Source organism: Eublepharis macularius, chromosome 17 (assembly GCF_028583425.1).
Source record: "Eublepharis macularius isolate TG4126 chromosome 17, MPM_Emac_v1.0, whole genome shotgun sequence".
NCBI classification, from domain to species: domain Eukaryota; kingdom Metazoa; phylum Chordata; class Lepidosauria; order Squamata; family Eublepharidae; genus Eublepharis; species Eublepharis macularius.
This window is the reverse complement of record NC_072806.1, coordinates 36914585-36939433: the sequence shown is the minus strand read 5'-3', so window position 1 is coordinate 36939433 and position 24849 is coordinate 36914585. Positions and strand designations below refer to the sequence as shown.

The 24849-nt window shown below is 47.1% G+C and overlaps 1 protein-coding gene across 1 annotated transcript in view; it reads left to right on the top strand.

The window, feature by feature from the left end:
• HEATR6 (HEAT repeat containing 6) overlaps nt 1–18709 on the top strand; it is a 41632-nt gene extending 22923 nt beyond the window's left edge. The window contains exons 10-20 of the mRNA XM_055001732.1: nt 51–257; nt 890–989; nt 1410–1756; nt 4062–4184; nt 6964–7050; nt 7263–7397; nt 8257–8379; nt 11781–11905; nt 13570–13666; nt 15350–15554; nt 17758–18709. Coding sequence (XP_054857707.1) covers nt 51–257; nt 890–989; nt 1410–1756; nt 4062–4184; nt 6964–7050; nt 7263–7397; nt 8257–8379; nt 11781–11905; nt 13570–13666; nt 15350–15554; nt 17758–18308 — 2100 coding nt within the window. The 3' untranslated portion in view covers nt 18309–18709. The remainder of the gene's footprint in view (nt 1–50; nt 258–889; nt 990–1409; nt 1757–4061; nt 4185–6963; nt 7051–7262; nt 7398–8256; nt 8380–11780; nt 11906–13569; nt 13667–15349; nt 15555–17757) is intronic.
• Nucleotides 18710–24849: the final 6140 nt, after the last annotated feature.

Here is a 24849-nt window from a genome sequence, read left to right as displayed (position 1 = left end):
TCTGCCACTTGTGTTTTTGCCTTTACTCAGAACACTTCTTCCTGTTTCAGACACGTGCCTGTGCTCTTCAAGCCCTTTCGGCTATCTTGGAAGGCTCCAAGCAGTTCCTTTCTATTGCAGAAGATGCCAACGACCACAAGAGGGCTTTCACTCCCTTTTCAGTTACCATTGCTTCCAGCATCCGAGAGCTTCATCGCTGTTTGCTGCTGGCCCTGGTGGCTGAATCCTCTTATCAAAATCTCACCCAGATAATCAAGGTACATTGTTTGGCAGGAGAAATATGTATTTTGCAAGTGACTACTAGCGTGTTTGAAAGGGAACCAGTATAGCTTATGGGATAAGAAAATAAGCTGTTATCAAGGAGGGACTGCACAACCATGTAAACTAGAAGCTTGCTTTTTAAAAAAAAAATGCAAACCAGAAGTTGGTTCATGAGTGCCTCAGGAGGGATGGAGGCCTCTGCTTTTGTGGAAAGTGAACTGGAGCTTCTGCATAGGTGAATGTCTAGGCTCCCACAATGAAGCACTGCTTCAAACAGAGCTGCAGCCCTGCGTACCCTCGAGGTGTTCACATGGAAACTGCTGCATTTCTGAACTGGCCTCCATAGTTGGAGTTCATAAAGCTTTTTATTTAGATGCCAGACAAACCTATAGGAAGGAATAAAGAAGTAATTAGACATTACCTTTGCCTGGGAGAGTCCTCCTGTAGCTACTACTCATTCCCAAAAATTTAGATGTTCAACCTGAAGTTCTGCTGCGTCAGAAAATTAATTCAGTTTTGGCATGGTCACGTCCACTCTGCCCTGAACCTCCCAAGACAGTAGGAGATCCAAGCTTAAAATTAAAAGAAAAAAATTATCTTTTTTCTAATGTTTCTTGCATGTTAACAGTGCCTGGCCAATCTGATATCGAATGCACCATACAGCCGCTTAAAGCCTGGGCTGCTGACCAGAGTATGGAATCAGATAAAGCCGTATATTAGGCATAAAGGTATGCACAAAGTTTGAAGTGTGTGTGTGTGTGTGTGAGAGAGAGAGAGAGAGAGAGAGAGAGAGATGGGCACGAACCACAAAAAAACCGAACCATGAGGTCCATGGATTTTCACGAACCACAAACTGGCACGAACTAGGGCCAGTTTACGAACCAGTTTGTGGTTCGTGGGGTTTAAATGTCCCTTTCTGGCCACTTAGCAGTGGCAGGGAAAGGGGCATCTGACAATTTAAAGGGCCCTTTCCTGCCTTGCAAGCAGCAGGTCCCTTTAAACTATCAGCTGGCAGGTGGCAAGGGCCCTGTGTACTTGCATGCGTGTACACATGCAACAGTTCTGCTTTGTAGATTTCCCCTATATAGGTCCTTCAGTGGAGCAGGCAGCCTATGGCTGCATTAAGAGCCCTTTATTCTTCCTTCCAGATGTTACTGTTCGAGTGTTGAGCCTCACGCTGCTGGGATCCATTGTTTCAGCTCAAGTGCCTTTGCCAGAGGTACAATTACTTCTGCACCAGCCCACCTCTTCAGGGCTTGAGTGTAGTGGATCTGCCACGCCACGCTCTTCTGGAGCATCTGAATGGCAGAAAAAAGCCCCAGGGGAGCCTCCCCTTAGCACAGAGAATGCACCTGAAGACCCCTGCTGGCTTATTCGGCTCTGCATCTCTCTCATAATGCTGCCCAGGGAAGATGGCTACTCGGATAACGATGCTGGGAACTTACCTCCTGCCAGCATCTATGAACCGTCTCCTGTTCGGCTGGAGTCGTTGCAGGTATGTTGGTGGGTCTGGATGGCTGCTTGGTTCTTGATCTCATGGTGGTGACACAGTGACTTAGTTTTACAGTAGATATTTAAGGCTTTTAGTATGTATATTTTGGAGGAACGCTAAGTTCATCTAGTTGAAATGTTCATCTAGTTGAAAGTTTTCAACTTTTTTTGAAAACACTGTTGAGTCACCACTGATGCATCTTGTGCGTGTGCAGAATTCTTACTGCTCCCCCGTACTGCTCCCCCCCCCCTTTTCCTTTCCCTGCTCACTGATTGGTTGGCCAATTGGTGGAAACCATTCTGTCCCTCTCCAGCTCTACACACACACACCTTCTTTATTTTTTTAAACAAGGGAAGGGTCGTATTGCTGTGACATCATCTCCCATAAAGAAAGACTTTCCTTTCTTTAAAGGAGGTTGGGGGGCGGATAAAACTAAGCGGTTCTCAGTGCAGTTGGAGCAGCCCAGTTCACCTCTTTCCTCTGGAGCTTGGCCTTCAGGCACTGCAGCCGTTGCTCTAAAATTTTCTGATGAGGAATGTTTGCTCCATGATTGTGGGAAGAGGGAACTCGGAGTCTTTTAAAAACTCTCTGGGTTACCGGCTAAAAAAATACACCTAAGCCAGAAAGAGAGAGGGAGAGAATGGGGGGAGGGAATCCAGTCTTCTAATCAGACCTCAGTACTGCAGTTGCACTTTGCAAACTTTTACTTAAACTGCTCAAGCTCCCTTGCTGATTTTAAATGGCCTTGCCTCAGGAATGTGATTTAAGTGGCTCATGGACTGCAGATCTTTAAGTCCTTACATTATAAACGGTGGGCACGGGACTGTCCAATCAGCAAATACAGGGATAGGGAGAAGGAAGGGAATGGTGGACACACTGGGTCTCAACATTACAATATTATAACACATGCACTGGAATTTTTTTTAAAAGTGACATGGGCTCCAGCCCCCACAGAAGATGCCTTCAAAGAGACGCATCTCAGCTTGTCTGAAATAAGACAGCAGACTTCAAGGTCATGCAGTGCAGAATCCCAGAAGCCCAAGCCGATCGGCATGAATATTCAGAAGCGCTGGCTTAAAGTGTGCCATGCGGATTACGATTATGTATGATTATGGAGAGGAGAAGCCAGAGTTGGTCATTGTAGGAAGACACATGAGGAATGATTAAGCCTGGGGAGTTAGTAAAAAAACAAAACAAAAAAACCCTCTCTTTTTCTGCTACAAAACTGAACAGAGTAGGGGAGGTTATTAACCGCTGAGAATTGGTTAGAGTACGGAGATCTGGCTTTGAAACAGGGGCAGTTAACTTTTGAAGCAATCCGCAACCTTGTGTTGCTAAAACAGGTAGTAATGAGTTCAAGTACTCTTTTTTCCCCTTCATAATAATTTCTTTTTAAAGAAACTTTAGTTTACAGGATCTCGTTAACCCCTCAGGCCTCTTACTAGGGTTGCCACTAGTCTGGAGAAAAAAAACCCAACCTGCCCCTTTAATAAAGGCTTAGTGGGATGTTGTTTACCAGCGATGTTATACCTCCATGCTGTTAAAAGCACCAGCTGCTCATTTCCATGAATTCAGGTTTGTATTAAAATGGCAGGACACTTTCTCCAGGCTGATACCAACCCTACCTATTACCCACTTACCTGCAGTCGCTTTGGAAGTGATGTGTCCTGAAACTGAATTGGAAGGTTTGGTTAAGTCGATAATGCCTATTCTGTGGTGTAGCTGAATGCCAGGCTTTGTGTGGCAACTGGGAAATGAAGTAAAGGTAGTGGGGGGGCAGGGAAACACTCTGCCTGGGTCCACTGTCTAAAACATCACTAACAAAGAGGGGCAATCCCCCGGAGGTGTAACCGAATATCCCAGTGGTTTATAAATACTATCTAGGCAAAACGATCTCTGAGTGGGGTGCAGCTAGCCTCAATGTGATATCTCATTTCTCAGGATAGCCTTGTTCTCATTCTCTTGGGCCCAGGTGAATGTGGGGGAGAATTGATGGGTACACCTGGTGATCTTGCAGTTCAGCTCGCTGCTGTAGTATAGACTGTTTATGTCATTATAGAGATAAGAGAGAATGTCTTAGTCATGACTTGTTGGGGGGGGGGCATGGTTTTGATACATCTGGAGTTCCATGATCACAAAAGCTTCTGCCACAGTAAATGTGTTTGCCGCAAGACGCTTTTGCTTTTTTGCTCCAACAGACTGATGTGTCTCCCACTCCAAAATAGTTCCCTGTAAGCAACCAGGCAAGTGGCTATTAACAGTCCTGATTCCATGTTTCCTCTCTGTTTCCCTCCAATTTCTAAACCAGGTCTTAGCTCTCCTTGTCAGAGGCTATTTCTCAGTTTCTCAAAGCTATTTGCTAGAGCTTGGTGAAGTTGTTTGCAGATGCATGGAGGAAATGGATCCATCTATCCAGCTACACGCAGCAAAAGTAAGAGCTTCAGTGATGGGGTGTCCTCCCCACCCACCCCGCCGCCTATTATATGTACTCAAATTCACAGGGAAAATGGGTGCTTTTACCGGAGGGATGTGCCGCTTGCTTCCGGGAGTATGTCCTCTTTATAGCAAGGTTTTTGTCAGAGTAAGTCTCACCTGGCCGTGAATGTGAGTCAGCCATGCTCACACACAGTACCTTGGGCTACTTGATCCAGGCAAGGGGATGGGTGGGCAGGCTAATGGAAAAGGAGCACAGTGGGCATAACTGACTACTGAGTCAGGAAGTATGGAAAAGCAAAAGATGGCGTGAAAGCAGGACTTTGGTCCACTGGAAACAGAAAGCCAGACCAGCTGCTGCAGGAGGAATCTTGGAGCAGAACTACCCTCAAGGCAGGTGGTGGCCTGGCAACAATGACATCACAGCAGTGCAAAGGGCCAGGGCTAGGCCTGATGAGTCCTCCTTAGAGGATGAGTGTGCTATGGTTGTTGACCCCATGGAGCTCAAATCCCTATCAGACCCCAAAGTTCCTGGGCCCTCCAGCTCCCAAGGGCCATCAGGGGACACACAACTAGCTGCTCATGGGGGTAGGAGGAAGCGCAAGATTCAGCACTGGGCATGGTTTTCAATGGCAGCTGCAGTTGTTGGCCTCCCATGCAGTTCTGTCCTTTCATAGATTCTGTAGCTCATTTATAAGAATGCTTTCAGATTCCTTTTTAGATCTTTGTGCACAGAATATGTTTTTAAAACAAAGCATATTTTTTCCCTACAAAATTACCGCGACTCTCCCTGCTTTTCCTCCCCCTTCACCCAAGTAGTTTGTTTTTATATTCTGTTTCTCAAATCTACCTGAGCCACCTAACATGAGGGGGGAGGAAAGACACATAAGAAAAATAAATATATTTAAAAGCAACATATGAGCAATTAAAATAGTTGATTAAAACTAATCTAGCAGCAGTAAAACCACTCCCAATGCATGCATTAAAACAGTCAGTGAAGCCAGCTACCTAAAACAATTGTGACATAAGCCGGTCATAAAAGGATAATCAGTGGGGAATGCAGGATCAGATTGCTAACTGTTAAGATGAAGTAACATTTAGTTAAAACTCTGGCTGAACAGAAACACTTCATCCTGATGCCTAAAAACGGATAAAGTAGGGCACCAGGAGAGCTTCCGGGGGGGGGGGGGGCAGAGTTGCCCACAGGCGGAGTGCCTGCTGTCGTGTTAAATACTGTGGATGAGTGATATAACAGGGCAGTATGCGTGGTTGGCTGACCACTCCCCTTTTTAATCTTCTGGAGGTGATGGCTTGATATAGGAGCCGTTCTGACAAGAAGTGGTAACTTGCGTGGCTGTCTGCTTCTGGCACTGATGAGCTATTGGACCCTGGCAACATCATTTACGAGGGAAGGAGTGGTCTTGTTATGGGGAGTCTGTCCCCTCTGCACTCTAACTCTTGACTCCCCCTACACACACTGCCTTCTGTACCCCTTTAAGTCTTCCAAGACAGAGAGGAACAAAATCCTTCATTTCTCCAAGGGGGAAAACAATTCCAATGGGTTCCTCCCTACTTCTAATGGCGTAAAGCAGTTGCTGTGACTTCAGAAATAAATTACAATTTCTAAGACATTCTTCCACTTTTAAAACCCTGAAGTTCATCAGCTAATCCAGCCAGTGTCTGAGCCAGCTGGGAGTGGCTATCGAGCGCTCAGGACTTTTATTCTGAGGGCAGGCATGACAGAAGAATTTGTTTGGTTGTTCACACTTCATCCAAGGTTTCTCACTGGTCAGGGAGTGGACATTTAAATGAATCCTTTCATTTAAAAACTTTTCCCACTCTTAGAATCATAGAATCATAGAGTTGGAAGGGGCCATACAGACCATCTAGTCCAACCCCCTGCCCAGTGCAGGATCAGCCTAAAGCATCTCTGACAAATACTCATCCAGCATCTTCTTGAAAACTGCCAGTGAGGGGGAGCTCACCACCTCCCTAGGCAGCTGGTTCCACTTTTGAACTACTCTGACCGTGAAAAAGTTCTTCCTAATATCCAGCCGGTACCTTTGTGCATGTAATTTAAGCCCATCGCTTCGCGTCCTCTGCTGCCAACGAACAGCTCCCTGCCCTCCTCCAAATGACAGCCTTTCAGATATTTAAAGAGAGCAATCATGTCCCCCCTCAACCTCCTCTTCTCCAAACTAAACATTCCCAAGGCCCTCAGCCTTTCCTCATAGGGCTCAGTCTTCAGACCCCTGATCATCTTCATCGCTCTCCTCTGCACCCTCTCGATTTTGTCAACATCCTTTTTGAAGTGGCCTCCAGAACTGCACACAATACTCCAGGTGCGGCCTGACCAAAGCAGTATAGAGAGGGGCTATGACCTCCTGCGATTTCGACGCTATGGCCCCTTTGATACAACCCAGGATTGAATTGGCCTTTTTTACCACCGCATCACACTGACTGCTCATATTCAGTTTACAGTCCACTCTTACCCCAAGATCTCTTTCACATACACTACTGCCCAGAAGTGTATCCCCCATCCAGTATTTGTGCTTCCCATTTTTGTGGCCCAGATGTAATACTGTGCACTTGTCTTTGTTGAATTGCGTCCTATTCACAACTGCCCACTTCTATCTAATGGGGCCAAAATATTGTACAGTATAGTACTAAATGGGATTTTTGGTGTGTGCCCTATTGGCTATGCACTGCTGGAAATACTTATGGGGGGCAGGAGTCACAATCAGGTGCCATTTTATTTCTCTCTTTTTTTTTGGCAGCTCTTGGATGAACTTGGCATGGGGATAATAAAGCAGCACAAGCCAGATTCAGCCGTTGCTCCGGATCAGCGGGTACCTGTTGACCTGGTACGTGTGCAGTCAGTCTAATTTAGCAAGCTCTGTCTGTTGAAACCATGTCTGCCTTTAGTCCTGTTCTTTAAAAATAACTATAGGTCTTTGCTAGAGGAGACCCCGTGTTTGTCTGTGAACGTGCTGTATGATGATGTTCGCTCTTGCTCCTCCCCCTTCATGACAGGGGGCGGAGCATGTTTGCCTCAAGCCTCTCGTTCTCCCTGTAGGTTGTCACCTTCTGGACTAGGATGCTGAATGGCCCCTTGCCTGGTGCCCTGCAAAACTCCCAGCACTCAAGGCTTCAGACCAGTGCTTGCAATGCGCTCTCCTCGATCTTACCAGAAGCGTTCAGCAGTTTACCGGTAAGCGCGCTGCTAACTTGTGGGTTAGCATTCCTTTGAGAACGAAAAGCAAAGGCTAGCACCCAAAATCCTCACCCATTTTGGGCAAGGGACGTAATCAAAGAGGCTCATCAGGACTATAAAGCACTGGGTATAACTTGTGATAGAAATGCCAGAGTGTTTGAATTCAGAGAAGCTAGAAGAAGCAGCAGTCCCTTCTGTATATGGGACCCTTTGGCATCCCCTCTGGTGTAGCAGAAACTTTAAAAAAGAGAGAGCTGGCATTCTCAGCATTATGCTCTGGAAGCCAGATAGTACAGTCCATGGCAAAATTGTAGCAGGGCCAAAGGAACTCTCAGGTGTGCTCAGATTCCTGTTCCACTCTGTTCCGTCTGTCTTGCACTGGAAGGTTTAGACTACTTTGAGCCTTGTTCTGTCACCTCAGAACTTCAGAGCTCTGGCTGGATCTCCTTCAGATGGTACCTAAGAAGAGCACTTCCGTTGACTGCTTGCAGCAGTCTCTCAGCTGCCTGGCTTTCCCCCCAGCCCCGCGGTACTCCCCTGCTCGGCCCTGCTCCCGGCTTTGTATCCTGATGCAAATTGCAGTAATCCGTTGGCTACCTGAGGTGGTGTAGATATGTACCCAGTGCTGGCCCATTCTTTCACTTCCCTCCAGCACGGTTCATTGCAGTGAGTGACAGTCAATCCTGTACCAACTGCAACCTAAGGAGAGCTTACTCTGACAGTCCTGAAGATCCCTTGGCCCTTTAGGTTTGTTTTTAAAATGTGAGCGGTTGATCTGGGGCTGAGACCTTTAGCTGCATGACTGGCTGTGGGGTATCTGGAGGGTTTCTCTCTCACGCACATTTGCTGGTTTCAGGCCGACAAGCAAATCCTGTGCATCACCGTCCTGCTTGGGCTCAACCACAGCGAGAATCCAGCTGTGAAAGTTGCAGCAGCGCGTGCCGTTGGGGACTATGTTCTCTTCCCGTGTCTTCGGCAGGTCAGGTTTCAATCTCAAGCCTCCTCTGTCCAATTCTGGAATTTTTTTTCTCTTAGATTTTTTGGGGATGTGTGTGTGCGTGCGACAAATGGAGCCACTGCTGTCTTTATTCGTGCCTAAATCAACATTGCCAGGCTTGACTGTACTGTGATGTACGAGTATTTCCAAACAAGATAATAGTCCACAGTACATTGGCTTCATTTGCCTGTCTAGGTAGCTCTTTGAGGACGCTTAACGAAAGAAGGAGCCAGTTTTTGGAAAGCTTTTTAGCCTGGTTGTCTGGAGGGTGATTTTTGCCCTAGGCAAGTAAACAAGCATGAGGCGCTGTAGCGGTTGGATGTCAGGCTTCTGTGGTCCAGCTGCTTGCCCTCTCCAGCGCTTCCATTACAAGCAAGACGCAAGAGGTAGCCTACGGACAGAACGGCAACCAGCTCCTCAAGCTTAAACCAACACTGCTTTTCTGGCTAAATTCCATTAGGGATAGTTGGCCCGCATGGCTAAAAGTTAGAAATGGGGTCTTTATCAGTCCCTGGTAAAGAGGGGACTCTGTCAGTGTGTACTCCTTGAAGCTTTCCCTTGACTGTCAGTCCATGTATTGCTTGATCTTTGCTTCTCTCACGTGTTCACTAAGCCTTTTTTGCGTACCAGCAACCAGGCTCGAAATAGCTATGGGGACCTAACTCTTTTTCTATGGGCAAAAATATGAATGCTTGTTTTATGTCCTGAGTGAATTGAAAGTCTTGTATGATTAAGCAGATGAAAGAACAGACTGTTGAGCCTGGTTGAAGTGCCAATGCATGGAGTGCCACATAGCCTCATTGCCAGGGTACCAGACCCTAAGCCAGCTCCCTCCCTTCAAGCCATGCTTCTTCATACGGGCAAGGGAAGATGCCATCTCGACATCAGAAAGCATGATTCTGAAGGACGGGGGCTCCTGCTGGATTACCTTCCTAGGACTGTCCCATCCCACTGCCTGGTTGTGAATGCCCTTGTTGCAAAAATGGCAGGTGATTTGGCCTGCCTTTCCTGGTCCTGCTCAAGCCCAGTGTGAAAGCCGCTTCCTTTGTCCAAACCCTAAATCCTGTGTTGGCAAGCAAGCTCCGTTGTTTTAGCCAGAAGCTGAAAATTTTTTTAAAAGAAGAAAATCTGTAATGTTAAGACAGGAGTGTAGACAAGTGGAGCGTGTCACAAAAGAGAGCAGATTAGCGTCATGAGGTCACCAGGGAGTATAGCAAAGTAGATAATTTAATGATAGGGGTGTAATTAGTGTAAGCACACAATTAATGGGTGAGGTAATTGCTCTTGATTCTAAGTAGTTAATATGCCAGTTAAATGGAAACATACACGGAGGCTTTGCAGCATCTGGAGACCAATGAAATGTTGGGGTATCTTCTGCAGTCCATCCACAATTAATGATCTTTCAGGGCATGGTTAAAGATTAAGGGTGTATAGCAAAAAAAGATTTGGTTTTCCCAATTCATAAATTAGAAAGCGGGAAAAAGAGTCGGAAATAAACAGTTTCCGAAGTGACAAGCCACTTCGGAAATTGCTTCTTGGCCCGCTCTGAAAAGCTTCCCCGCAGCTTCCTCTCAACCCGATGGGGGTGGGGGGGGGAGGTAGGGGAATTCCCTGTCTCCCCGGCATTGGGTCAGTGAGCAGGGGAGGCCAGTTTAAACTAGCACCCCCACCGCTGCCTCCTTTTCACCCGATGCCAGTGGCGCTGCCTTCGCCCACTGCTGACGGGGCCAGGGAACTCCCTGGCCCCGTCAGCAGCGGGCAAACAGAGCGCCTGGCAGCGGAGTACAGGCTTAAGCCTACCACCCCACCATTCTCTTCACTCAATGCGAGAGCGGTGAGGAGTGGTGCCGCTGGACTGCTGCACCCAACGAAACCCCCCGACGAGCAACTGGTTCAGGGGTTTAAATACCCCTTTCCGTGCCGCTCCCCAGCAGCACGGAAAGGGGCATTTTAAGCCCCGCAGCCTGCACTCAGCTGCTTGTCGGGGAAACCCCTGACAAGCAGCTGATTCAGGGGTTTAAATGCCCCTTTCCATGCCACTGTGCAGCAGCAGGAAAACGGGCATTTAAACTCCTTGACCTGAAGTTTCCCGAAGCTATACAAATAGCTTTGGGAATCTTTGATTCTTTGCAAATCGGGTCCAAGTGGGGTATTTTTCCCAAATTGGAAACCTGAATCGCACATCCCTATTAAAGATCATTCAGATCAAAGATACTTTAGGGTGACATTTAATTTAAGTGTAATCAGGGCTCATTTCGAGGGGGAACACATAGGAACGTAGTTCCCCAAAGAGGTCTCATATCAGGTGGCCCTGCCCACCTGACTCTCAGCCATTTTGGGCCCGTTTCAGCCTAGATTGGGGCCGAAACAGCCCGGATCGGGCTTCTGATGGGTGGTGGATCACTCCCACTCAGCAGCGGCCCAATCCTGACCATTTTGGGCCCAATTTCGGCCCTGAATGGCCAGAGTTGGGTCCAAAACAGTCAGGATAGGTGGCATATGCAAATCAGTTATGCTAATGACACACTTCCTGTGATGGCAAGGGGTGTGGCATATGCTAATGAGTTATGCTAATGAGTTCCTCCCGCTCTTTTTCTACGAAATGACCCCTGAGCGTAATGTTATTTTGCCTGATAGCAAGTTTCCTCTTAGTGCTTATGTAGCTTTTGGAAAACATTAGAGAAATTCACGAAGGGGCAGACCCGAGAGCAGCTTTTAGCTAGGGCAATTAATTACGAAGCAGTAAGCTGCTTGGTACTGGAGACAAACCAGGAAGAAGAGGGCTGTTTGCATTCCTGCCCTGCTTACGGGTTTCCCGTTGCTAAAGCGGGTAGGGCTTCAGCCTGATCCGGCAGGACTGGTGTCTGCTGCAGCCTGGGGCCTTATCATAAAACCAGAGGCCTCCGATCAAGACTGGACTGCTTCTTTCAAGTTAGTATGTGAACTTCAGGCTTCCTCTGCAAAATGCGTCTCTGCTTATTTGGTCTCCCAGTTTTCCTTCCTTTCAGACTCTTTTCTCTGGCCTTCTCCTCCCCTTTCCCATGAACCTGTTCCAGTCTGCCTGCCCCTTTCTTCGGCTTCTGCCTTCTCCTTTCCTAGCCGCTGCTTGTTCTGTCCTGCTCCATCTCCCTACCAGGCCTCTTCCCAGTGGCAGACAGAAAACAGGTAAGGACAGTCAGTGCATTGGCAACCAGCAAACCGTAACAGTACCCCCGGTCCCTTCTTTGACTGCCCAGCTGCTCTAGGACAGGAGATAGCAGAGCCAGTCACTGTCAGAGACCTTCAGCGCCACCTCCACCCAATCACTCAGCGAATGGGTCCTTGGTGAAGGGTGTAGGATTAAAACTGCCAAACGGTAATAATGACTACTCTCTTGTCTTTAGGATGTGATGTTTGTCACTGACGCAGCAAATGTGATCCTCGACTCATTCTCTGACGGTTCACCACATGTCCGTGCCAAAGCAGCGTGGTCCCTGGGGAACCTGACAGACACGCTGATCATCAATATGTGGGTACCAAACGGGGGAGTGGGGAGGGGCTTGGTAGCTTTCCCAATGGGATTCTCTTGTGTGGATTTTAAGACCGAAATTTAGGTTTCTTAAAGAACAATATTTTTTCCTTTTAAAAAATGAACCAAGTAGAAAGGGGAATGTCTAACTGGGGAGATACTGAATACTAATATCTGCCCCTTCTCTTGACTCATTCAAGTTTGTAAGGTGGGGCAGTGGCTCAGTGGTAGAGCATCTGCTTTGCGTGCAAAAGGTCCCAGGTTCAATCCCCAGCATCTCCAGCTAAACGAATCAAGGAGCAGGTGGTGTGAAAGAGGTCTGCGTGAGGCCCTGACACTGACAGTCAAAGGAGACAGTCCTGATCTGGGTGGACCAGTGATCTGGCTTAGTTAAAAAGGCAGCTTCATGGGTGTCCAGGGAGAGAAATGATCTGGACTAGCTCTGAGCCAGCTCTTGAAAAAGAGAACTTCCCCTTTTCCCTCCCCTTCCCCCACCTGCTTTTCCTTCGTGAAGTCTGCAGACAAAACCAGTCTGAGGTACCTGTTCCTCCATCCTGCCATCCCAAGCCTAGAACTGAGATGTTACCTTGTCTTAAACTACACTGAGTGCTTGGAGAAAAAGTGATTAGTCAGCCCAGTGAATGCATTTTTAAAAAAGCGTGCCAGTTGCAGCAACCCATCTTTTGATCCCCTTGTTTTACCCAGTACATGTAAGAAGTTTTCAATCCCTTTTCAAGGAGTTGCAGTTTAGCCCCCCCCCCCCCCCCCCACCGCCAAAAAAAATCCATTTCTTGAAAGTCTCGGCATTCCACATGGGTCCTGAGAAATTGCCCCAGTGATCCTAGCTTGTTTCAGACCCTATTCCCTCCAACAGTTGATTCCCACAACATACTTGGACATCAGAGTCCGCCAGCTGCACCCCAAGGACGATTTATATAAGTATCTGCTCCCAAGAAACACTGGGTTGTTGCTGAGAATCCAGGCACCATTTGGCAGCGTTTCTGTTTTTGAAGCAAACTTGTTGGGCTTGCTTCAAAAGGTGGTGCAATCTGACATTTATCCAGACGCAAGAGTAGGCAAAGTCCAAAGAGCTGTGCCCTTCTTACTTGGCTCAGGGGACCCCAGTAAATGGAAATCACTACAAGAGGAAGCTTGCTTTGCACTGCCCACTTCTACTGGCAGGAATGCCTGCCCATAGACTCCCAGAGTCCCAGGACTGGCTTTCCAGACGCCTAACATATGCTTATAATAATATATTTGTAAACCTGAGGACATGCCACTTCAAAATAGAAGCGCTTTGAGCCTCCTGCACTCTGTAAAATGTACAGCAAAACAACATGTAGAATCCTTCCTCTGCTGAGCCTACTCAAGCCTGTGCCCCCCTTCCCTTACAAAATGCTCCTTGCATGTAGAAGAAAGAAAGCTAGCAAGCAAGGGAAAAACAATGTGCCCGAATCTTCTTGCTGGTATTCTACTTGCTTCCATGTACAGAGCAGTTGTTGGGGAAGAATTCAGGCATGTCCGCCTCGCATCCCGGGGGGATAGTACTTTGTGCTCTTTCTGCAAACTGGGAATGTTTGAACCCTGTATTTTGTGCTCTCTCTCACTCCCTCCTTCCCTCAAGTCCTCATTCTGGTCTTTTGTTTTGTTTTTGGGGGGCACAGGGAGCTTATGGGACAAAGTTTCCAGGATGAATTCTCGGATGTCCTGTTGTTGAAAATGTTACAAGCAGCAACTGAGGCCTCTAAGGACAAAGATAAGGCATGTCCATCAAAAGCATGTCCATCTATACTATTCATTTCTTACTGTTGTATTTTGAAGACATTGTGGGATTGTGTTATGTAACTTGCCTGAGAATACTTACGTGTAGAGAATTGCTGTGCTGTTCACAGGAGAGAGATTTCTACACCTGCAGCCCAGACTTCTGATGCTATGGCTGGGCATGGAAGGGGTGAAGTGTTAGCTTGGCCGCTTGGTCAGAACCAGAAAAGGGGTGCCTGCATTTCTGGGGGGCCCGGATGTCACAGCTCTTAACGTGTGGAGTTAAACCCATGAGACTGTTTTGTAGGAAGTGAAGCTCGCTTCCCCTGCACGCAGGGCTCTGTCTTCAGGCAGCTGCGGGGACGTGTCTGTTTTTCTCCCCAGTGATGCTCCCTCTGTGCCAGGTTGACTGCTGACTAATGTTCAGCTGGGAGAGATGGACGCTGACGATTAGGAAGCTGGTGACGCCTGGGGCCAGATGTCTCAGGTTCAGATCTCTCTTTTCCGTGAATTTAGTAGGTGACCTCTGGCAATACGGTTATTTTCTTCCCCATTTGCAGTATGGCGATTGTGCTGCCCTGTTTTACAGAGTTGTTACAAGGAGGGCAAGAAGAGGATGGGTTGGATCCTACCAGTCTCTCCACTGGTGCAAGGAGGACTAGAGGGGGTCTCCCCTGTCCCCTCTCCTTCCTGCAAGCCTTTGTCTCCGTGAGCCCCCTTCTTCACAGGATGTTCCCCAGTCTCTAGCAGAGTCTCTTCAAGAGCCAGAAGGGGCTACTGGGAAGGAGGGGAACTGTCTCCTTCCACCAGTGGAAAACTGGTAGGATCCAAACCAATATATGACAAGTGCTTTGAACCCTCTAAAGTCATATATGTAAATGCTGAATATTATATAGATGAGCCCCATTCAGGGGATGTGTGATTGGTAGTTTATCTCCCCCCCCCTCCACTTCATGTGCCTTCATAGCAGAAGGTGGCAGTTTGCATGGCATCACTTCTAGGATGCAGTGGATTTTTAAAGACTTGGTCTGCAGCCTGCCAAAAACTTTCAAACATAGCCTGCTCTCAGTGCTGCAGGGAGTTAAGGCAAGTAAGATGAAAAAAAGCAGGTATATTATTTGGCAGGAGTGGGGAGACAGGAGAAAGTGAACCCTCTAGCCATTAATGGAGTTGTGATCTCTTTGTTTGGTCATCTGTTGATGATGTGGCCCCCTCCCAGGGGTCAGGAATCAAGCAGTCAGGGTTCAAGGGGAGCCAGTTGTCTGTCTAATGAAGCCAGGGGTGAGTGGCAGGCAAGGGCGTACTTTGTAAGGCCTACTGTAGCTGGATTGGCCCTTGGGATCAACTGCCTGAGTGTCTATTTGAGTGGTGGGGTTGGTACTTCATACTAGTTGGTGGCACCCTTGAGAAACAATTCAGACGGTGATGGAATCATGATCCTGGTAACCTTGGATCCTAGCTGTTGGGAATGCTAAAGGAAGTCACACACACATTATCCCACCAGGGTTATAGCACCTACTATTTAAAGTAACTCTTGACTGTGTGCCTCACTCTTGCCTAAAATGTACGCTCCCCAGTCCAAGAGAGATTGATCTAGGCTTTGCAGACCTACAACACTTGAAGGTAGTGATGGAATCATATTTGTACAAGCCAGAGAATTTCTAAATATTTTCCTTTTTCCAGGTGAAAAGCAATGCTGTCCGTGTCATAGGAAACCTTCTTCGTTTCCTCCAACCAGCTCACATAGCCAATCCGAGGTTCAGCAAACCTATTGAGGAATCGATACAGGCCCTGATCTCCATGGTACAGAGTGAAGCCACCATGAAAGCACGTTGGAATGCTTGTTATGCTCTTGGGAATGTCTTTAAAAACCTTGCTTTGCCTTTAGGTAAGTAAAAACAATCCACTTTTTCTCTCCTTGTTGATTTCTCTGCTGTTGATTTCCCAGATTGGCTACAGAAGTGAGGCAGAAAGTTGCCAAGCTCCTGTCTGTGCAGATTTTGCCTCCTGTCTGCCCATTGAACATGGCCATTGCATATAGTGTCCATAGGCATTTTGGCAGAAGGATATTGGAAGAACCTTGCAGGTCAGGCGAAGGTTCTGGTATTCTGGCAGATGCCACCAGGAAGCCAGCAGCAGGGTGTAGGGGTATGCAGCAAAAAATTTTTTTGAGTTTCCTGCTTCATAATTTATGAAGCGGGAAAAAGAGTTGGAAATTGCTTAGTGGCCCGCTTCGGTATGCTCTGTAAAGGTTCGGAGCACATAGAAGCTTCCTCACACCTGCAGCTTCCTCTTCACCCACTACTGGAGAGAAGGGGGAATTCCCCCATCTCCCTGGCATCGGGTCAGTGAGTGGCAATGTGGTAAGTTTAAACTTGCCCCGCCACCGCTGCCTCCTCTTCACCCGATGCTGGGGAGACGAGGGAGATCCCTCTGTCTAGATGACATCGGGTGAATGAGCGGTGGTGTGGCAAGTTTAAACATGTTGGACTACCGCTGCCTCCTTCACCCGATGGAAGGGAGACGGGGGAATTGATCCTCCATCTCCACTCCATCGGGTGAATGAATGGAGGCGCGACAAGTTTGGCCTCCACTGCCTCCTCCACCTGATTGAGGGGAGACGGGGGAATTCCTTGATCTCCCCTCCATTGGGTGAATGAGTGGCAGCACAGCAAGTTTAAACTTGCCGGGCCACCCCTGCCTCCTCCACCTGATTGAGTGAATGAGCAGCGGTGCAGCAAGTTTACATTTGCTGCGGCCGCTGCTGCCTCCTTCCCCCAATGGAGGGGAGACGGGGGAATTTCTCCATCTCCCCAGCATCAGGTGAATGAGCAGTGGGGTGGTAGGCAAACCACTTGCAAGCAGCAAGACAAGTGTAGGAGGTTTAATTTCCTACCCAGCTGCTTATTTCACCCCATTGGAGGGGGAGGAGGGGGTTCAATGACGCGGAAAGGGGCATTTAAACCCTGCCAGCTTGGCTCAGCTGCTTGGCGGGAGGTCCCCGCTAAGCAGCTGAAGCTGGAGTTCAAATGCCCTTTCCCTGCCGCTGCACAGCAGCTCAGAAAGGGGCTTTTGAACTCCTTGACCTGATGCTTCCCAAAGTGATACAAATCACTTTTGGAAGCTTTGATTTGGGGTTTCTGAAACAGGCCCGGCAAGCTGGGGCTGATTTGGAAATCCCGAGTTTTTGCAAATCGGGTCCAATTTGGGTGTTTTTCCCAAATTGGAAACCCGAATCGCACACCCCTAGCAGGGTACGAAGACAGCTATCTGTGCTCAGCATCTGGAATTCAGAAGGGCTCTACCTCTGGGGCAGGAAGTTATGTTGAGCTGTTGCTTAGCAGGCAAACAGTTCATAGCCACTCCTAGATCTGTGGCTTGTATAGGTTGTAGTCCCGCTGTCCCTCTCCCCCAAAATGGAGGGTCCGTGGCTCAATGGCACAGCTTGTACTTTGTCTGCAGAAAGTCTTTTGGGAGTCAGTTTCTGGCATTTGCTGCAAAAAGGAGCCTTGCCAAGGCTTTTTCTGTGCCCAAGATCCTGGATAGCTGCTGCCAGCCAAGGCAGACAGTATTGACAAGTATTGACAATACTTGTCAATATTGTTGCCTCTGCATACATGAAGGCGGGAGGGGGGGCTTGCACATTGCCCAGTTGAGACCAGCATCCAAAGAGTTATTGTAGGCTTACCTAATGTTCCTCCCCCCCCCCCTTGAATGGCAGACCTTCATACCAGAGTGCATTTGAGCCTTAGTTTTGAAAGCAGTTTTCCATTGGGAAGTGTGTAGGCTGCTGTTTCTTGTATGCAAGCCCAAAGCTTCCCCATTGATGTGTGGGGTTAGGAATCCAGTTCTTTGGATCCTGACCTTATTTGTGGAGGATCTGTACTTTTCCCAGTGTATGCTGCTTTGATTCCCTTTTGAGAACTTGGGTAAAAAATCTTTACCTGTCAGAGAGATTAGTTAATATCAGAAGCACGTATACAGGTAACTCCTGAGATGTTGGCAGTGAAAGCTTTGCCAGTCTGGGTGGCAACTAGTAACTCTCCTGACCTTGTTTGTCTGGACTGACCTTGTTTGTCTGGGTTCTTTAGGAGAATCCCTTTGGACTGCCCAAGCCTATGATGCTCTTACCTCAGTGGTCAAATCTTGCAAGAATTTCAAAGTCCGCATCAAATCAGCTGCCGCCCTTTCCATCCCGGCCAAAAGGAAGCATTATGGTACTCCTGGCCAGTTCTCTCAGATCTGGAGCGCACTGGTCGTGGCCTTGCAGAAGAGTGAGGAGGCTGAAAATTTTCAGGAGTTCAAGTACAGCACCAGCCTACGAACGCAGCTCTGCCATGCTCTTCTTCATATGCTCACCCTGGCAGATGAGGAGGACTTAGCAGGCATCAGGAAGATGGTGGCAGAGCATGGAGAAGTCATTGGATCCTACATGTTGCAGTATTTGAAATCAGGAATTGATGAGGAGGAAACAGGGATAGGCAAGAGCTTCTGTCAAAGAGGGGAACTCCTGAAGAAGGCTATTGAGCATGTGCAAGGTATTGAAGAACTGTCAGCATGTCCCATGAAAAGGGGGGCAGTAGCTTGTTTGGAAGAAGTCTTGAAAATCCATAATGCTGCTGTAGGATTAGCAGAAACTTGAGGATGGCACGAGCAGCACAAATATTTTGAATTTTCTACAAGGTGTTCAAAAGGATTTTTCCATGGACAAGATTAAATTTCCTTCAACCTTCTTTGACGGCTCTGTCTGACCTATCTTGCTCCCATAGAACAAACACGACCAGGATCTTCATGTGGGCCAGTTAAATTTCCAGACTACTCTAGAATTCTTCCCCAGGTTTAGCTGCCATTTTCAAACTGACACACAGCCCTTTTATAACTGCCCTTTTTACAAAACTTAACAGTAATTAGCATTTAAAAAAAAACACAAGTCTATAGAAAACAAACTAGGAGCATCAGTTTAGTAGTGTGATTTCATATATTACACATGATCAGGGGTCATTTGATAGAAAAAGCTGCAGGGAACTCATTAGCATGACTCATTAGCATATGCCACGCCCCTTGACCAGGCCAAAATGGCCAGGATTCGGCTGCTGCCAGAGGGGGGAGTGTTCCCCCACCTGGCAGTGGCCCGATCAGGGCCATTTTGGCCCCAATCCAGGCCAAAAGGGGCTCAAAATGGCCATTTTGGGCACGTTTTGACCTGGATTGGGGCCAAAATGGCCCAGGTTGGGTTGGGGCCAGGCAGGGGAGGGGTTCCCTGCCAGGTACCAACCCAATCCTGGTGGTTTTGGCCCTGATCCTGGCCGAAACGGGCACCAAATGGCCATTTGGGGCCCGTTTGGGTCCTGATCAGGGCTGAAACAGCCCGGACCAAGTCAGTGCCGTGCAGTGGAGCATTCCCCCGCCCGGCACTGACCCGATCCCGGCAGTTCCAGCCCCGATCCCACTGGAAAAAGGGGTCCAAAATAGCCAAAAATGGCCTAAATCCCATCGAGGCCTAAACAGCCCCAAATTTTTCAAAGTCAGGTGGGCGGGGCCACCTGACTGTTGGGGGAACTACCGGAATGGCGTTCTGGTGAGTTCCCCCTCCAAATAAGCCCTGCACATGATGATTGTGACAAAAGTGTATAAAGTAGAATGAAGTTTCCTAGACATAGACTTTTAAAGCTGGGAGATACCCCAAAAGTCATCTAGTCCAACCACCAGCACAGTGCAGGAAACTCACAGCTACCTCCCCCCTCTCTCCCCCAGTGCCCCCAGGCAAAACATTTCCAGGATCCGCGCCCAGTCTGGCCTCGTGGTAAATCCCTTCCTGACCCCAAAGTGGCAATCAGCATTATCCTGGGCATGTAAGAAAGGGCCAGCAGACATTTATGAGATCCAAGAAGTGCTGTACTTGTTTGTTCTCTGTACAAATTGGGTGATTATTTCAAGGAAATTGGCTTAAATGGGTATCATGTAATATAAGTATTTCTGGATTGGCATATCCTTTGGAGATACTAATTTAAGTGTAATTTAAAATGTATGCCCAGTTATTGCCTCATCCCATACCATGAGGTAACAGAATGCAGTCAGAGGTGAAACAGATTTCCAGTGTCTAGAAAGCTCCAAGCAAGCTCAGGAGGGAAAATGCTACATCTTGTGGGCAAGCTGTAGAACATTCCTCACAAAAATATTTTAAAAGATTAGCCCAGACACCTTCCTGCTGCCACTCAAAATCCCTCAGAGCGCTGTTGAAGAATGCAAAAAAGGGACTTTTCACACCTGCCTATTCCATCTCACTCTGGTGTGTGCCATTTTCAGATTTGCATTCCTGGTCCCTGCACTGCAAGTTGCAGCCTGAGGCTTCTTGTGCCTTCAGCCCTATCAGGTTCATACCCATCTGTTATGCCGCCATGTGTGCCTCGGCCTGTTCTGTGTGGAGTGCTGGCCATAATTATGGCAGGTTTTGTGCCTCTTGATTTGGATGGTGGTGGGGAGATCACATCTTCAGAATTTTCTTTTAAGTGCAGTGTTACAAACTGTGTGTGCCTCAATTCAGACATCACATTATAAAACCATGGATAGGAAACCTTAAATGTATTTTTTCATGATATCTGAATCAAAAGACCATCGTTTGTGTCAGAATATGGAGGCCATGCTTTGAAATGGATTTGTCCAGTGTGATGACCCTAGTTTGGCAAGCTGCCCAAATTGACAAACCACAATGAAGGCTTTTGCTGCATTTCCAGAATCTGGGAGCGGCTCTTAAACATCGTTTGCCCTGATGTATGTTCAGAAACTCAGACCGTGGGGCGAGTTCTAAACCACGGCTAGTATAAATGGTGGTTTAGCATGGATGTCTTTGAGCCAAAAAGAGTCTAGTTTCAGTTCTTTCACTTGTAGGAAATACTTTTTTTTAAAGGTTCTTCATTTATATTCCTGCTTTCTCAATGGGGACCAAAGCTGCTCACATCATTCTCCTCCCCTCCTTTTTCCCCTCACAACAACCCTGTGATGTAGGTTAGGCTGAGAGTGTGTGACTGGCTGAAGGTCACCCAGCAAGCTTCCATGGCAGAGTGGGGACCTGGACCTGAATTGCCCAGAGTGTGGTCCATCACTCTAGCCACTGCACCATACTGGCTCTTCTACTCTTTTATATATTGCTGCCTTTGTCCTTATTAGGGGTTTTGCATAATGTCTTCCTTACTCAAACACCTTATTTATAATCTAATAAATACCACCAATGTTAACTTTTGCTGTTTGTTGTCCTGAGACTATAGTGAATAGGTCCATTTCCCCTCTCCATTCCCCGCTCGATTTTAGACATCTGAGGCCTGATTTCAGCTGGGCTGCCATCTTTTCAAAGCCTGGTTCGAACGAGACACTGTCCCAAGTGCAGAGGTCCATGGGAAAGTGCTTTGGCCCGGTCCAGCACCGCATTTCAATGGAAACCCAAACCTGAAGAAATCATGAGCCCTGAGGAAGAGTCACATGGCCTGAAGACTCATGTTGAATACTTCTTCTAAGCACTGGTTTTTCCCAATTTTAAAAATGTATCATTTATTGTTACTTAGTTTTAAAAAGAAACATTGAGAAGTAGTCTGCCATACTGGGAGCTTTCATGTCTTCTGAAAAGGGGAGTCTCTAACTTTGTATGACCTTTCTTTGAAAAGGGCCGATCCCTTTCAGAAGTACATCCGCGAAGTATTGAGAATTGGTCTGCCATTGATTTGGCTGACAAATCCCTGTAATTGAGACTCAGCCACTCTGTACACACTGTTTCACTTGGCGGCAAGGCTGTCTCACCAATGGAGAGATTGCAGGATGGAAGTAACATGCTCTTTGCCTGGTCTTGTGAAGATTTTGCAGTCAGTGCCAGGACCAAACATCAGGTGATGTTGCTACTTTTTCAGTGTCCCACTGTTAGGCTAGGCTCCTGGCAATCAGAACTCCCATGAAAGGGACTTTTTGTCTACATCTATTGCTTTTATTCGCAGATTTTTTATGATGGCTGAGCCACTGAATGAAACTGGAAACCCTGAGATTTCTGTTACCCTCTAGTTCTACATTTGGGTTGAAATCTGTGGACTCCGAATGTTGTGGTTCAGCCTTCTTGTTCTACTAGGGAGGGTTTTGGGCCCTGTGGGTAGAGTTTTGTATGCAGAAAGCCCCATGTTCAATTCTCAGCACCTCTAGTAAAGGATCTTGACCCTGCTTTGCCCAACATCCAAAAGGCTGCTCCTGGCCATGTCGAGAGTACTAAGCTATGGACCAGGGGCCTGCCTTTGTGTAAGGCATTTTCATATACTGTCTTGGCCAGGATGCATTTTGTGTCCTTTATTTCCACATCCTTTCGGGATACTGTATATATGTGCAAAGGTGGGTTGAATGAGCATTTCCAGAGATGAATAGGGGCATTTAAGGAGAGTCCAAACCTCAGGTTTTTTTTAAAAAATGATTCTAAAAGAATGCAAAAAATCCAGAACTGAAAATTGGATCAGAACTGAACATTTTCCTACATGTGACATATGTGAATGCAGGTATCCTGGCTTAATGCCAGCTTCTTTTCTGGCGCTGCTTTCACTGCATTGCATCCTGGGTTACCAGGAAATGCAATAAAACCAGCATTTTGCAAGGCAAACCAGGTTAGGAACAATTGTCTGTGAGCTGAGTCCTGGTTTCACACACTAGCCATATTTAAGATCTTGGTTTCACATTCTCATATGCCATGTTATGATCTTTGCCATTGATATGTAAAAACAGGATTCAGATTGCTTAGATAGAAAGCAATAAATGGCATGAAAATAAACACTTGCATGTTTGATTTGCACAAAAGGGAATTGAAAGTGAGATCAGCAATTCCAGGCTGTGAAATCCAGTATCCCTATAATGGTCTCTAGAAAAGAAAGGCAGTCAGTGATGCTCTTTCCATAACAGAGAGAAGTGTTCCCAAACATTTGTGCCTGTCCAATTTCTCACTGCTGCATTCAGAACCAATTAAAAGTTTCTATACCATCTTTCAAGGCAAACCTACATTAAGCATGCAGCATTTCTGTTTACATGGCTTAAATTTTCTTTTTTACAGCTCCTCCTCATGTTACCTTAAGCTTTTATCTCAGGAGGACCCTGGTCACAACCAGCACTCCCCCCAGCCCCCCCACACACACAGCTGCAGGTGTTCTCTACTTTACCCAGACTTTTTACCTCAAGAACACCATCCCTTTGGTTTGCATCCCACTACTAACACCACCTGCGGTGTTTTGCCCTCTTTGTGTGACCTATATATTGCTCCCGCCCTGACTTCTTTAGTGTTGCAAAAAGGGAGTTGTTACCACTAAAGACTTTTGCCTTAGAGCAATTCCATTTAACTGGTATTCTAGGAGGGTTTAGCAACAGATGGTAGTGTGACAGAACAGTCCGTCCATGTGGGTGGCTGTGCAGTAAAAAAGGGGTCATATATTCCAGATGAAAAAGACTCTTTGCTTAACCAGAGAGAGAATGTATTTAAGTATATATGCATGGTAGTTGCAGTCTTGATAAATGTATTGGTTGCAGAATAGGTTCATAAGCTTGGTGGTTTCAAAATAGTTATATATTCTTAAAGGTATATTCACAGACCCAGTCACAAAAACTAATTTTCCACACAGATCTTTATTAACAGAATAAACATTCCTCTCACATACACAAGACATAGATTGTCTCAGGTTTCCCCCCACAGATTGCCTGGCTGAACTCGACTTTCCTTCTGTTGCCACTTAGGCTGCGTTCATCCACAAAGTTCGTCCACTCAGACTTCCACCCACGTTGGCTTCCCCGGACAGAATCAACGAACTAGACGGAATAACCTTTCTCTGAGACACTCACTAAACTAGACAGAATCCCCTGATGGAATAAACTCTTTTCCTCAGCACTCTAAAAACTGCAGTTCCCTCTGCTCCCTAGATACAGCTACCACCCAGTCACGGCACACGCCATTCACCCATCTAGCCCTTTGCACCTCAGAGGCCTGCATTTAAAACCACAGTAGCAAATATTCAACCCCCCACATGAAATACAGAGAAATAAGACCAACACACTTATTTACATGACACAACATAACAGTGCTCCCCTGAGCCATACTGTTTAAATGCATTGTAAATTGCTGTTCCCCTCCTTCTTCCCTTCTCTATTGCCAGTTTAAGGTGGAGATGGGAAGGGTGTTATACGGGGCAGAGGAAGCACGGCAGAGACATTTAGGACATACAAGTTTCACTCCACACGTTTGAGAACTAGCTATTTGGGAGTATATTTGTGTGTGCATAGAAAAGCAATTTAGGCTTCTCACAAAGCAGAGGCCTCCGCTAGATTTAAAACTGTGCCCCACTTCTTTGGACGACGTGTTCCATCTTCTTTGGCGAGTTCCTTTGAACAGCCTGTGGAAGTGTTTGTTGCCTTCCAGGTCAGAGTCAGTTTTTATGGAGCGGCCACCTTAGCGTTCTGTTTGCCCGCCTGGCCCTTTATAGCCCTTCCTCCCGCGTGTTTCAAGGTGAGGGCACTTAACTCTTATCATCTGCTACGGAAGATTTATTACAGCCTCGGAAGTGACGTGAGACACCTGAACAGGACGTAGGGCCCTTGGAAAGGTAAGTGTGGAGATTTTGTTAAGAGCTCTTTTGGGGGCAGTGGTGTTTTCAGGCTTCCTACAGCGGGGAGCTGCTTTCCCTGGCAACTTGTCTACTGTGTTGCAGAGATTTCTGAGCAGCACTCTGAAGCATGAGCAATGCATCCTACCACATCCCTCCCATTTTTATCCTGCCTTTCCTTCAAGAAATTCAAGATGATGGGTATGGTTCTCCTTACCTGTTTTTACCTCCACAACAACCATGTGAGGTTAGCAGGGGGACACCGACAGGAATACAAAAGGCATCTTTTGAAAGAAACTTGTCTCCCATTCGTTGTTGTGGATTTTCCGGGCTGTATAGCCGTGGTCTTGGCATCGTAGTTCCTGACGTTTTGCCAGCAGCTGTGACTGGTGAAACGTCAGGAACTACAATGCCAAGACCACGGCTATACAGCCTGGAAAATCCACAACAACCATCATTCTCCGGCCGTGAAAGCCTTTGACAATACATTGTCTCCCATTACTAATCTGGTCAGGGAATCTCCAGATTCAAGCTTCAAAGGAACTGTAGAGTTCTCTGGAAAATAATCACGTATAG